The following is a 15,708-nucleotide window of genomic DNA, read 5'->3' on the forward strand; positions in this document are numbered from 1 at the left end:
AGCTCAATCCTCCATTAAACTTTCTGACACAATTAAATGTATCAGCTGAAATGCATCCCAGAATCACAGCCAGTCATCCCAATGAGGCGTCCAACAGCGTACCACTAACCACCTGAGATGGTAGCTCTCACAGCACAGGGAACCTTTCAAACTGACTTCTGCAGAAATTTATTTCAGCTCCAGGGAAGAAATGGTTCTGTCTGCCAGTTCTTTTCTCTCTGAAATGCTTGATAGCAGGACCTACATAAAAAGGTTACAATCTTGGCGATGGGTCCTACGTTCCACTCGCAGAAGAGCAGTGCTGCTGCTTCCAGGCAAAGGCACAAGGCGGAGAGGCCACATCACCAGTTTGGCATCCCCCAGGACACCCACCCCATGGCTAGTAGTAATTCACGTGCCCAGCACCCACCACTGCAATAACTGCCCAACTTCACAATGCCAGCCCTGTGTACAACCTTCACGTTTTGTGATCATGCTACTGCAGAACAGAAAACCCAGCCAAAAATATTTGTTGCTGCAGAACCAAGAAGGCCTCTTGGAGCTAAGCACTGCATAAACACACATGCAAAGAGCCTGCGCCTGTGGCATGTTCAAACTGACTAGCAAAATTAAACGAAAAATAGGAGCAGAAACAAACGTGGTGCTGACAACATCATACTCCAGGTCACGTCAGCAACTGGGGCAGCATCTCCCCAGTCTCAGCCTACAGCCTTAGTGAAACACTGAGCATCTCCAACACAGAGTCTTAGTACTGACTTCTTTGTTATCCTAACTTACTTACTGTACACTTATATTAAAAAAAGCACCTCAGTGGCTCCTCATCATTGTTTGTATGTGCAGCTGCCAACATAAGGCCGCAGAAACCTGTATGCTACCTGTGGTAGGTGCACCAATGCAGCTCCCCACACAGACATGATTCAGGAGGCTGTATGCATACAGCCCACTCGGCTAGACAGAAAAGGGAGAGAATGTACACTTAAGAGTGCATGAGATCAGCAAAGTATTTGAATTAGAAAGAGCTTATCTGGTGAAGCTTTTCATGTCTTGCTCTTGACATTCTGGGTTAATAATCTTGGAATTTAAAGCCTGAGATGATGAAAGGCTCCCCCCCCCACACACTGCCAAGTTACTAAATTAAGATTTCTAGGGAACAGGAATCAAAGAAAAGCAGTCACCCAGGCACGTTGTATTTAACACAGCAAATGGGCAAGATTAGCAAAAATACAAGTTCAGTTTTATCATCTAATTCAGTAGGCCACTGTGAGCATGAATCCTTCCCCTCAGAGAGAGGGATGTTTTTCCACTTCAGAAAATGGGCATTTATGTGTATTTCTAGCATTTTCGTGTTTGCTTTGCTAAAGACTGGATTCCTAGGCCACTAGAATTAGCCTGCCTAGTAGGGAAAGATTTCAGCTCACAGAAAAGGACATAGCCACTTCCAGGACTTTATTTATAGCTCCAATACAGTTGCCAGTTCAAAACTTGTGCCCAAATCTGGAGCTCAAAGCTTCAACTCCTCTCTGCAGCCCAACCAAGAGCTCTCAACCTGACTCAGTGCTTCAGCTACAGAAGCAGCAGTTGTTTATTGATCTGGAAGCTACTGGTATTGTGAGACCTCAGCTGACCCACAGGGAGAACAGCTTTTGACCCAGCCTGAAGACAGAACTGCCCCTCTGCAATGGAGGTTACCGTCACAGCACTACTACAGCCCCAGTACCAAAGAGCCCACAGCGACAGCCAAGCTTCCAGGCAGCTAACTCCTTTTAATTCATCTGCACATTGTTACTTACCTGATAAAAACCCCTGCTGCTTGTACTTGTTTTATAGCAATATGGAGCAGACAAGTAAAAGCAGAACACCGGCCTGAGAGACACGCCTTAGGAAGTATGGCATCATTGCTCACCATTCTCTTTGTGCCCAGCTAAGTTAGTTTAGGCATGGAGGGTAGGATTTGAGGTGATAGCAAGTCTAAAACTTCAGTGAATGTCTCCATCGTACTCCCCCATACTCTCGCTTTAATAAAAATACTAAGGGATAGGAGTTTCTTACTCAAGCCTTTATCGAGGCACAGGCCTCAGTCATATCTCAGTTCAGAACTCTTACAAATAGGCTTGCTTTTTTTTTTTTTTTAATTTTTCAATAAAGATATATTTCCAACCTATTTAGAAACATGAATCAATCTGCTAAGCAATCAGTGGCCACAACTACAGGAACTACAGGCAACACACACGGCCATGACCACACTGTAGCATTTCTTCTCCACATGCTCCGTCTGTGGTCATCATACCCATGAATGCGCTGAGCCAAAGGACGATTTTCACATTCTTTTTTCCCCCCTCTCTTCTCCACTAGCTTCAAGTTTTTATGTAAATTGCAGGAATTTTTGCTTGAGAGTACAGCATATACAGTTAGAGGGATTACCGGCATTTTTGAAGGCTAAGAAACTAGCTGACATCAATCCTGTTAATTCAGCTTTCTTTTATTTTTTAAGCAAACTGGTATCAAAGTGATTTTTAGTTGCTAGAAAAAACAAACTCTTGAATCCAAGCACTGACACACAAGTAGAGGAAGCACAACACAGACACTTCACGATTCCCCTCCCAGCCTGCCTAAGTCTCTTCCAAAACTGAGTGTGAGCATGTTCTCCAAGCACTGTGGAGATCAGGACAGCTCCTCACACACAGACAGTTTGAGTACCAGCATCCGCAGGCTTTACACATTCTCTGCAGCATGGCAAAGAGATGGGCCAACACTCCCAATTTTCGAGCTTTCTCCTTTCCTTGTTGGACTGGACAGAACCAGCAACAGTAACTCCTGCACAGGCTGCTGCAGTTTGTGGGTTTATTTTGTTTTTAAGCATTGCTAACAAACTCTGCCAGAAGCAGCGACAGTTGCACACCACAATGAAGTCAGTTGCCACAGCTGGGATTAATCAACCTCCAGAAAAGCAGCAGAAGGTATCGGGGCAATTAAGGACACGACTCAGTGTGAACCTGGGTCAAGCACATTTATTTCAGTGAGGCCAAACTGCTAGGTTTTGTGATACTTGCACCTGAACTGTTTTCAAGCCAATTTAATTGGAGCAGTGGCTCCTTAGGGAAGCCCACAACAGAAACATTTCAAGGTGAAGAGAGCGCTCAGGAATATCAAGGTAACTTCACCTCTGTCATGCCAGGCATGCCAGTGTCAGCATGAGACCGCTGTTCCCAATCATGTTACCAGCACAAGGCAGCAGGTCAGTCAGTTCCACATACACAGGTTAGCTGCAGTATTATGGGGGTAGGTTTCACCCTTTGAGGATGCACATCCATCCCAGTGAAAAGCGGGCAAGTGTCCCTTCTCCGGTACACTCAGCTCTCTCGTGACGCTTTAAACCAACATCCTCAATGCAGTCTCAGGCAGGGGCTGTTTCTCACTCTACCGTGCTGTTCCACACAAAACTGTTCTCAATTTTGGCTTAAAGGGCCTCAATTCAGTCTGAACAAGACGAGACACATAAACCTCATACTGTGAGCAGCAGACACATTCTGCCTTGCTCAGCCCTTTGCTAAGGCACAGCACCAACTCCAGAAGTTTTATGGCCAGCCATTTCTCCAGCAGCCCAGTGCTTTAGCAGTTATTAAACACAGTTAATGACAGATTCCTTTGAACTCTCAAGAAATCCCACAGCAAAATGAGTAATTTGCCTCATTTCCAAAGAGAAGGCTCTTAGACCAGCAACAAACCTGCAAAGTGCAAGTGCTCAAACAGCAAGAAATACAGAGATGTTATTGCCTGTTACCAAGAGTAACCATTCTTACATACCTGGCTATAAATATATATATTTATATATGTATATATATTTATATATATATATATAAATACACACATGTGTATATATATTTTTATATATGTATATATACATATATTGTATATACATGCATATATACTTATATGTATGTAATATATATACAACTGTAGCAACCAATGTTGTATCCGCATTTTAAAAGTCTTAACATTTATCTTCACAGCCATCAACAATCAGGTTTTGTGTACGTGAAAACGGACAAGGTAATTCTAAGAAGTTATTAATGAACAAATTCAGCTATCAAGCTTCCAAAAATGAGAGGTTATTTGAACTGGAAAGGCGCTTCTTCATTGCAATTATGATCTGAAGTGTCACTTAGCTTCTGAACATCAGATTTATTTTAGTAGCCACTGATGTCACCTTCCTCAGATACATGGATTCCAGTACCATGAATTAATGCCATCTCTCTGATTGTTCCCGCCTAGCACACAGAGACCAATACTCCTTCGTTCCTACCAGTGTCCCTCTGTACAGCATGAAGAGACATTTTCTCATTCTAGGAGACCCAGCCTACCAAATTCAGTAACTAAGCCATAAACTTGACTCGGGTCCGTTAAGTGAAAGGGAATGTAAAGTGTCAAGGCCAACACTGTATTTTTAGAGCTCGCTTCCCTTGAGGAAGCAGCAAGTTCATGTTCCCATTGTTTGTCAGGAACTTTTCCCTCCCACTTTAGTCTGCAACAAAAATTCACAACGTGTGAATTTTCACTTTAACCTTGTCTAATATATCAATATTACTGCAAACAATGCACACAACTTCAACCCGTTTAAAAAAAAAACCTCTAATATTTAGAAAAGGCCCAACAATAGATATTCCAAGCCATATATATTAAAAAGTTTAGTTGCGTGTTGAAAAAACACTAATCAAAACTATCTCAAATCCTAAAACAATAGAAGCCCTCTAAATATCTAACATTAGTACATAGGTGATGTACTCTACATCAATCACAGAGAGAACTCAGTTACAGTATAGATGGTGTTAACTCCTCCCAAACTACTGCGAGCTGAAGGCCGCACACAGCATCACAAGAAAGGGAACCTCAGATTGGCATTGAAATCTTGGATTGACCCTGAACATCTGACAGTGACAAGGACAAATAAATTTCTTATACAGTGTCATCATCACCGAAAGACTAGTTTTATTTGAAGCTCTGCTGTAATCACACATTCTCAGGAGCAAATGCAAATAATGATCAGCTCTCATGACTGCTCTGTTCACATATAGTATACGTAGTCTTCAGGCAGCAAGACTGACAGTACTTGATTTCTGGGCTACAAGAGGCATATCACTCCTTGCCTCCTGAAAGCCTCAACTACTGTTTTTAATCGAAAACTCTGCATCTTAACCTATTTCAGCAGTTCCTATCTTTATTGGATTATGATTACACAGCCCAACAGCTAGGTCAACAAGATACCAAAGAACATATCACACAATTGTGAACCACATTTCTTTTTTTTTCTGAATCTGTTCTCTCTTCATATACTATTAAAAGAGGTCAGATTATCAAGACAAAGAACTCATATGAATAAAAAGCCTTAGAGTTTCAAGACCTGAAGAACCAGATTCTCAGAATGTAAATCTTGAGTGGATGGGGAAGGAAGGAGAGAACCTAGTCGTGTCTACTGTCCCCACATTTAGTCCTTTTTCACTGTAGACTCTGTATACACCAACACTGTTCAGTGGGTAGCAGAGAAACTGAAAAAATAAGCTTCAGCTTCTGATTATGACCAAATGGAATTTCCCATTAGAAGTCACAAGCCTTAGGAATGACATCACATTGTATCAGCTTCTCCTATTCTCAACAACGGAGACACAGGTTAGATGTCTTCAGAAATACAGTGTCCTCCCACAGCTCAAAACTAAGCCACACCCTCCGTTTTCCTCATACAGCTAGAACTTGCATGAAGAGTCATCCACGTGACTTTTTCACAAGTCCCTCTCTCTCCACTAGGCTTTCTGCAATAAATCCAGAAGCAGAGTGGCAATAACATGGGAAGCAGTAGGTGGGGCTCTGGAAGACAGTGGCATCAAAAGACACTACTGTGGTTAAGCATTGCATCTTTTCTGTATTTTGAAGACAGAGTACACAATCTCTCTTCTGTATGTACAGAAAAAGCAAGGTGTCCAGGATTAGCACACTCAGTTTAGTTTTGCCCATTATAGGGCAAAATGTCCACTGAGACATATTTACAGGAGCATTTCAACAATCCTTGTTTTTTTTTTTTTCCCCCATCTGGTTTATACCATGCAACATTCAAATTTGGCAAAACTTGTATAAAAGGCAACAGCAGAACAGTTACTTCTCTCAGCAAGGAGCCAAAATATACACAACAGTGTGCATGCTGAAATTCTATTTAGAGCAACTGAATTCACTCCTATGGCTTTCCAGCAGACCCCAACACATATCTCAGGCCACAGAACTGCTCAGCTGTCACCACCCTGGCTTTAGGAGAACACTGTTACAGTAGAGGAACACTGACGGTCAGTTCAAGGGTGTCGCCTAAGAAGTGCACTATTTGTGAGAATTTACAGTTGTTACTGCATTTAATTCTGATCAAGCAGAAGGTGGCCAGAACTTACAACTAGCTTAACACTTAAAGATGAGGAAAAGGAAAAAACAAAAACAAAAATTACAGTGCATGAAGTCTGTCTTGAAAATAAGATCAAATTCATTTTTCCTAATATATAAATTTGTGTTTGTATATAAATCTAGCATTGAAGATAATCCCACATAATGAATTTTGGTGGCAACCCTGTTAAGAGAAATTTACTTGTTTTATACACATTTTATACCCAAAAGCACTATCAATTTCAGTAAAGCTCTCCCACCTTCACAAGAGTCTTTCTACTACATGTATCACCAAGAGGTATCACAGCCTCCAAGCACACCTTCTTTTGACAAAAAAAGTGAAAAAAATAAGAGATAAGAGTGTGGGCAGAAGCACAGCCTCTAGCCATGGGGGATACAGAAGGTAGGCACAGTGTTATTTGATAAGAAAAGCATGGCTGAAAATACTTTCACACTAGCATAACTTCCTCTTGTTTCCCGTGGCAAGTTTCTTTTCAAGCCACCAGCTCCTGCATTAACTGAAACAATAAAACAATCACCACAGACCAAGGAGCAAAGAGCAGGAATCTTACCTGATAGTAAGTCTTAATGTTTCTGACTAAAATGGTCAGGTTTTGAACCCGAAGATAGATGTCATTATTCACATGCTTGTTAACACGTTGGTTGGTTGGCCGAGGATCTCTACGAGCAAAAGAAAAATAAAATCAATTATTATTCATTTTCTTGGTTCTAAAACTTAACATCTCCTTAATGCACTATTAGGAAGACCCTTAAAATACTTGTTCATTAAGTGAACTGACATAAGTATGCGTGACACGTATATATTAATTCATGACACAGAAAGCTCATTACCTTTGGACCTATGTGTAACTGGGAAGTCTTCCTGCATGCCACCTACTTTAAGTTAACCCACACAGCAATTCAGGGCAGCTTCCTTCCTTCCCTACATTTCCTTGAAGCATAGAGTATATTTAGTGTGTGCACACTAAACTGAAACAGTATTTGTTAATAATGGGTTTATCTTATCCAAAGAAAGGGAAGCCTAGAGAAGACAACTAAACCTTGGCTTTAGGGTTTTAGGACTAGAGGAGGGTGTTAACCCCTGATCAATGATCACCCTGCAAACTGTAAAACGCAGGTATATTATACACACTAAGGAACTGGAGGGAAAAAGGAGCACTGCACTTTTACTACATCCAAATCATCGTGTTAGATTCTCTCTCATATATCATGTGCCATAAATAACAGCTCTAATTCTAGTCTTCAAGTCTTCTTTTTCTAGGCTTCAAAGTTTTTATATTTCAAATAAATATTGACTCAGATAGGCATATGATTCTAGGACAAGGGAAAAAAAAAGTCGTGTGAAGATAAGGGAAAGATCTAAAGTTTTTGTCAGATTTTAGTGTAAGTCAGTCAAAACTGTACCCAAGGCAATTTTACTTCTGACATTAAAAAAGGCAAAAGGCTGCAAATGATTAATATATGTACGTCAGATCCTCTGTGCGCACCCTAACACGTTGGCAAGAAAACCTGAAAATCTTTATCTGCCAATACCACAGATCAAAGCCAAGCATTTACCCATAATAAAGGCTCTTATCAGCAAACTCCTATGCAATCCAAACACCTGCCTCCCAGAGCCCTGCTTTGGCTGTTAATTAAGCCATTCACAGCTCTTCCAGGGCCAAATATTGAACTCTAGCACTGACAAGGAAATAAGAGAGGAACTGATCCAATATTTATTTTTAAAAATTATCTTTCGAAGTTTACATGAGTATGTCAGAGAGCTTTTACATTTCTTTTCAAATGCACAATCATCCCAAAGCACTCCTCTAGTGAAAGCAGTGCTTTATGTATAAATATAGAGAGGGAGATTCCAGAGACAGAAAGAAGACTGTCTTGGCAGCAGATAAAATCAGAGACAGAGCTGATGTACCAGGGTTCAAACAGTTTACTGATGTAAGCTGACAGGGCTCTCCACAGCCCTTACACCAGGAAAGGATTTGCGGTGCTGATTGGTACTGTAACCAAGTATGAAAAAAGAGAACAGAGGCAAGCCTAGCAAGCTTTTAGAGTAAAATCTGTATTAAGGATTTCCAAACAGTTTCTGGTTTTCACACACCAGAAGTGTGAACAATTCCATTTCACTGATGCTCAGATAGAGGTGTGGAAGCCATACACAGACATTGCTTGGCAATACTGGTCTTCAGCAACACAGCAAGGGACGTGTAAATGGCTTGGAGATTACGGTGTCTCCAAGTGCTCTCTGAGCAGATGTTGACAGAATTCGATCCTGAAGGAAGCTGGAAGCTTAGCCTTTCTAGGCAAGGTCATGACAACAAACCAGGAAGCTAAAAGGGAAGAAACTTTCAGTAGAGAGAAGCTGGCCAAGGAGAAGGGCAAGCTGAAATTCCCCTGTTCCACAGGCAGACAGCAGAGCCAGGTCTACAGCCAGGAAGAGAAAGCCTCAACTATTTGGCAGCAGCTGCCGTACTGAACAATGGGGAAAGAAAATGCTGCTGTTTTCACACATTATCTGCTAAAAAGCACTTTGTTAAACAATAAAATCCTACAATTTCACAACAATACACTTCGTACACATATTGGAGATAGCACTAAGCAGTTAACTCTGAGTCCCCTCTGTACAGCAGTTCCGGTGACTCAACCACTTAAGGTTTGCTTTCTCTTCCCCCTAAGTTTCCCCAGCCCTGAAATTCATTTCTTCTAAAATGCTGCCTCAGCCTCCAAGCCCCCCCCCCTTGCCTTTCCCCTGCCCCTCAGATGCCATGCAAAGCCAGACAGTGCACCCAGCAGCTCCTGCTGGGCCACCCCAGCCACAACTCCAGCCCCAAGGTGCACCAGCAGGACTGGAAGATGAGCCAGAAAAAGCTTGTTTAAAAACAACGCTCCCCAAACACTCACAAAACATGGCAAAAGTCACAAAACACACCCACCAGACACAGCAAAGGAGAGGCTATTTCTTCAGCAGTTATAGACTTGGCTTTCACAAGCAGCTAAGACAGAAAAATCCTGCTTTCAACACGAGACCTGCTTGTCTTTTGGCACTGAAGCTGGTCATCCCTTAACTAACACAAGCAAGGGCCCGCAGAAGCAATTCTGAGGCAAATCCTATCATCTTCATTAAAGGTAATCAGTTGCTCTAAGAGCTTTTAATGCCCTGACCTCAGAGTTCTCTTAACCTGGAGCCAAGCGCAGCCCGGGTGGCATCCCACCTTCTCCTCACAGACACAGAAGTCAAAACGACTCTTGGGATTGCTGAATATGCTGTATAGCTAAATTCATACTGCAGATGCCTTCAGAAAGGACCCTTTTGCACAAGCTATGGAAGGCCAGCACTGCATACTTCAAACCACCACATGGCTTATTGTCTCCACAGGGAAAACCAACAGTTCCTTCTCATCAATCAACATCCCACTGCTTCTTAATCATCCTTTTCTTCAAATTATTATTTTAAACCCTGGATCAGAATGGACAACACGCTGACACAGCAGGTCTGAGGTGTCCTGCTTATGGTGAGAGAAAGCCTAGGAAGGAATGAGGTGCCAAAAGCATCCCACAGCCACAACCTCAAGAGAAGCAAAGATGGCTTCAGTGCACGAGACAGAGGAGCTAAGAAGCCAGAGACAGCAACGTACTCAAAACACCACAGACTGCACAACCTGCAGGGGAAGGTGGGAAGATGAAACGAAGTCCGAAATGGGTAAAAGTGCCTGGCTAAAATCACACAACAAGAGGCAAATTCTGTGCTTAAATAAATTTCTATCTTTGAATACACAGCGCTGCTGGTACCACACTGCACATATTATAGCCTTGTTCAGTTAGTGACGCTCCTTCATAAATGAGCTTTATTGGCAGAAACTCTTCCCAGCAGTCACACTGAAAACTGAAGAGGGATATTTGGCAGCAGTAACCAGATAAACCAAAAGAATCAGTGTCTGAATGTATCTGAAGGAAATCAGTGAAACCAACCTCAATGAGATTTTCTTTTTTCCAGTTCTGATGTTTCATCTTTCCCTTATGCAAAAATAAAAATTGCAGCCCTGATGTTTTTTTAAAAACCACCTACTCCTCACGATCAAAGACCTTCACTAAATAGGACGGAGGCAGTGTGACAGGCGTGACCATGGGCGGCTCTCACCAAACAAGTAAAAAAAACAAGCCAAACCACCAGAAGGAAGGTCTCAGGCCTCACTGTATACACAAGCATTTCAAATAAGTCCTCTGATCTGTATGCCTTCACCCCTATAAAAAGCCTGAAAAAGAGGAAAGGAAGGGCAGGGAGGTGGGAGCTGAACCGTGAGCTCAGAGGATGTGGGGCTGTCAGCACCAGTGCCTGAATGCTCACCCCCTTAAGCCACTAATTAATCAACTAAAAGCAACAAATCAGGGAAAAAAACATGTATTTTGTTTCTAGCATTCAAAATGACAGTCCTATTTGAGCAGTTTCTGACAAATAATTGAGGTAATTAATGGGGAAGCCCTCAAAGGCTGAAGGGTCATCAAATGTCAGCACAGATCAGAATGCCAGGTGTGTCCCGCATCCGTGTCCCCAGCCAGCACCTGCACCTCCTTTCGCAGGGAGCTCGCTGACCCCAAATGCACCAGGCCTGTGTTAGCCCAATTCTCGTATAATTCTCTTTCTTCCTCTAACTTAAGGAGGAACGAGGACACTGAAGGCTGAAGGGGATTCTAAATTGCCTGAGAAATGGAAGAAAGCTCAAATGTGATTTTAAGTTGAACGGATGTGTATCTTTAGCTGCCCATTCCTCATGCTGCTTGCTGCAAACCACAAGAAGCAGGCACCAGCCCCTTGGCTGTTCCTGTCACGAGGTCTAAATTAAAGAAGGCAGAGTGACTACCTCACACCGAGGCAGCTGCAAATGAAATCAAGAAATCCATTATTGTGAACTTTTATGTGGTTTTAATACAAATGGTTTAATCAGATGTATTCCTGACACACACTTCTGCTTCCTGAACGTTTTAATAGGAACGCAGAACCTACAGTCAGTCAGAGGGATTAGAACAAGTCAATATTAGAGCGCTGAGGTGCCTGCACATATAAACCCCTCACATAATTTCCCAAATAGAGCTTCCAATAAGAAGTTAAACAGGGTAAATATTTGCTTACACTCAGGGGTATTATGCCACAGCTGCAACCGTAACGCTGAAGGCAGTTTATTCAGTGTCACCACGTGCTCCTTTCATACCAGGAAGTGATACACAACCACCTAAGATAGTTCTTTAAAATTTGCCCACAGAGAAGCTCATTTACCTGACACACACAGATCTGCCAGAAACACAGCAGATCCGCTATGAACATTCACGTAAGCATTTCCGCACACAGAGCGTTAACCTGTCACTGTAAATGTGCAAAGTCAACGCAGCCTCCATGCACGAACACGTTGGGGTAGACACGTGGACTGAACACAGGAAGAGGAAACCACCCATTTACGGAAAAATGCCTTGAAAAAGTGAAGTCTTTAAGATACAAGCGGGAATCCAAAGGCTGCTGCATGCCTCTTCCTACTGGATTTACCTGTATAAACACCACAATTCAAAGCGAGGCAATCTCTAGCTACCTTTTTAGAAGGGTCTCATGCCATTAGGGGTCATCTAAAAAAGCCATGCAGCAGAGCCCAGCAGCTGGCTGTCTACTGACCAGGCCATGGCCAGAGCCTGCTTCATCTCTAAGGAGAACAGGGTGAAGACACAGCCCTGCTTTCACTCCTTCCACACAGCAGGGACCCAACAGGCAGGAAGAGGGACAAGCGTCACCTACCACCCCCCCAGTGACATGGTCGCCTTGCTGATATGAACCCACTATCTAAAAAACATCAACGCCACAACATCACAGCATTGGGATCTTCTCCACCCATTCCAAGTTGACAGACTTGGGAGAAATCCAACCTATTACAACAGGAACTGGAGAGTGACTGAACTAGTACAGCCCTCCCTGCACCTCAAACAGCCCTGCTTTTGAGTGAACTCATTCTCAACAGGTATATCTGGATTTCTTCACAGAGCCACCAGACTTTCTAGCCACATATGAAACTTCAACTCTGCTTAGCTGGAGGACAACAAGCATTTTAGTTTTAATAAGGAAATTCAAAAGAATTTGGCTTCTGAAACCTTCATCAGAAGAAACCTGTTGGTCTGCAGCAAAGCACTGCATCACACCCGGTGTCTAGATGTAGGGTCATATGCCCGTGTTATTTGTGCTGCAGTAAGTAGGCAAACAGAGTAACCTGAATAACTAAAACTGAAACAACACACAGGCAAGAAATACAGCTACCCACAACATGAGGGCAGCTATTTGACTCTCTGCATGCACGCACATGTATGCAGGCACACGTGCTTTCAGGCAATGAAGGGTATCATGGCATACCAAATTCTATCATATTTCTTAAAGGCCCTCATTAATACAATTTCACCAGGATCAAATCTCAAGCCAAGCACTAAGAGTCATCCTCAGGGACCAAGGCTTGCCAAACTGGTGAGCAAGCATTTTAAAAACACATTTATTTTTTTTTATTCTGAAAGCTTTGCAAGGCAGAAACACTCCTTGAAAAGCCTTCCCAATCTACAGGTAAGGAGTAATTGCATTGCAAGTTCTAAAGGTTAGGTCAGAACAAATGAAGGTCACAGACAGCACCCTGCTCAGTCAGAATACATAAATACAGCCAGGATCTTTCCTTAGTTAAACAGCTTCAGGCTCTCAGTAGAAATGTCTTAATTTCAAGCTCCCCCGCCATCATTAGAAACACTGCCAAAGCTGCCTAAAAAGGGGAAAAAAAGCTTCAATTGTGAATAATGGGTCAGTTTCCTACTCAGTCCTGCCTGTGCTTCCCTCAAGAACACTGTGGCACTGCTGGCAGAGATCTATCTTCTGGAAGAAACAAACTTACTTTCCTGACTCCCTAAGGCAAGTAAACATGCCAGGGCATTTCTCACCAACATGATAACTGAGAAAACTCCAACTAGCGTCCCTGCACTGTTAGTAGATACACTTAAATTCCTCATTTCAAGAAGCTTTTATTGCTCACTCCCTGTCCCCACAGCACCATTAAGTTGCTCCACAGACCCGAACAACTTTATGTCACCTTAGATATTACAACTGGCCAATTACAGAATACTTAAGTTTGTTTATTGTATATGTCAACCGATAAAGCACTTCTCAAATCTATCACTCGCTTCAGAATCTTACAGTTATTAAATATCACAAATCTTCTGCCCATTTAGTAACCAAAATTGGGAGTGACTAAGTTCATTTTCCTTGTTTTGAAATAATTAATTCTTTCACACATTAGAGAACGGTGACAGTCTAGTTAAATCTGCAGCAGACTCACAATCACTGTGGGTCCTTGACGTTTTGGTTGGTTTGCTCTGATATATGACCACTGCGTTTGGTGCAAAGTTCTGTTTCCCACACTTTGGAAAAGGTACAAATCTGCGTTTTGAGCTCATGCTCAAGGCTCCAATTTGCAGAAAGTTCTCTTTTGGAAGCATAATTATTCCTCAGAAATGCTAGAATTTGCATCTTCTTTTTACAACTAGCACTTTACTCCATTTTACACCACTACTGCATCAACCCCAAGTGGGGTGACTGATCTGGGTCCTTTTCTGAATCATGAATCTGCACCTTCAAAGCTTCACTGTCCAAGTTCCAGTACAGAATTTCCACCGTTAGTAATAACAAAACCAGAAGAAAGCTCGATTGTCTTTAGAGCTGGAGCAGCCAGGTACCAGAAGATAACAGAACTTGCCAACTTGAGCAGGTGGGGCATAGATTCTCATACTTTTTTGTTACTTAAAAAAAAAAAAAAAATACATTTAAAGACCCTAATACCTAATACACGCTCTTCAGTTACATGCTTGAAGTTGGCCTAACATCACAAGTCACTGGGTGAGCCTTACTCGGTTTCATTCTGTGAAGAGGGCAGTGCCAGAACTGGGTGAAGCTGGAAGCTTCCTCCCCTGCAAGTCAAATACCTTTCCCTGCCAGCTCTTTATCAGATGCATTTCAGAGTATTTAGAAGCAATTACAGAGATGAAACAGAAACAGCCAGGATCTGCGCGCAGCGGAGCAGCGGCAGGAAAGGATGTGGTTAAAAATGGGTGCTTTAGCGACAATTTATTTCAGTGTTAACAGAAAAGAGTTATTTTCAGTTCAGGCTTTTAACCAACTTGTAAGTTTCCTCAAGACATATCTCTACAGCGCTGCCTGAGAGATACAGCAGCTACCAAAGTGAAGTTTTCCCTTTGCCAACCTGTTTTTAACGCCAAATCTCACAAGACCACACAGACACGTTTCAGCTGCAACCTCCCCAGTAAAGCTTCACCCGATGAGGCGCTTTCGTTTCCTTATTTACCCTGCAGCACAGCCTCCCCCGAGGGGCACGAGCACGCTCAGCACCGGGCAGCCGCCTAAAACCCTGCAAAACCAGGGGGAGCTGAAGCAGCAAAAGCAAACCCGGTGGGGACGGAGGGCTGCGTTTCGCCCCTTTCTTTTTGTTCCCCTCCGAAAGGCAGGCAGCCCCCCCCGCCCCCGGCGCCCCGCTCACATCTGCAGCATGATCCTGTTGAGCAGCACGCCGTCCGCCAGCTCCATGTACATGCCCAGCTTGTCCTCGCTGCCGCTCGCCAGGGCGCCGAAGGTTTTCACCTGCCGGGGAGGAAAGGATGAAGGAGGGCAAAGCGGCGCCGCGGCTGAGGCAGGTGCCTCGGGAGCCGCCCGGCGGCCGCCTGCCCCCCGGACTCACCCAGGTGACCAGCGGGCTCTGCAGGAAGAGCTCCAGGAGCTCGGACACGGTCACGTCCATGTCGCCGGGAGGGCGCGGCAGCGGGGCCGGCTCACTCGGCAGACAAAGGCGCCGAGCCCATGGCCCCGCCGCCGGGCAGCGCCCGCCTACAGCGGCGGCGAGCCGCGCCTCATCGCCCCCCGGCCCGGCGGAGCGCGGCGAAGGGGAGCGGGGACGGGAAATGGCGGCGGGGGGCTGAGGCGGGGAGGCAGCGGCCGCCCGCGGGGGGTGGGCGCGGAGGCTCCTGCGGGGCCGCTCCCGGAGCCCGCGCGGCGCGGCCCCGTCCCGGCCCCGCTGCTACCTGCGGCGGGGCGCGGCCTCGCCCCGGCCAGTACAGCCCCGCCGCCGTGACGGGCGGCGCCCGCCGCCAATGGGAGCCGCCGAGCGGCCGGCGCGGGCCAATGGGGGGAGAGAGGGGGCGGGAGGAGGCGAGGCGGAGGGTGCCCCCGCCCGGCCCTGAGGTGGCCGCTTGGGG

The 15,708-nt window shown here is 44.4% G+C and overlaps 1 protein-coding gene across 1 annotated transcript in view; it reads right to left on the minus strand.

Annotated features, from left to right (window-relative positions):
• The window catches only part of CCDC88C (coiled-coil domain containing 88C), a 91,515-nt gene extending 76,172 nt beyond the window's left edge, over positions 1-15,343 (minus strand). The window contains exons 1-3 of the mRNA XM_084287864.1: positions 15,195-15,343; positions 14,997-15,097; positions 6,990-7,098 (exon numbers count right to left, since the gene is read on the minus strand). Of these exons, the coding sequence (XP_084143990.1) occupies positions 6,990-7,098; positions 14,997-15,097; positions 15,195-15,254 (270 nt within the window). The 5' untranslated portion in view covers positions 15,255-15,343. The remainder of the gene's footprint in view (positions 1-6,989; positions 7,099-14,996; positions 15,098-15,194) is intronic.
• Between the last annotated feature and the right edge of the window lie 365 nt (positions 15,344-15,708).

Source organism: Netta rufina (assembly GCF_964035555.1).
Source record: "Netta rufina genome assembly, chromosome: 5".
Taxonomy (NCBI): domain Eukaryota; kingdom Metazoa; phylum Chordata; class Aves; order Anseriformes; family Anatidae; genus Netta; species Netta rufina.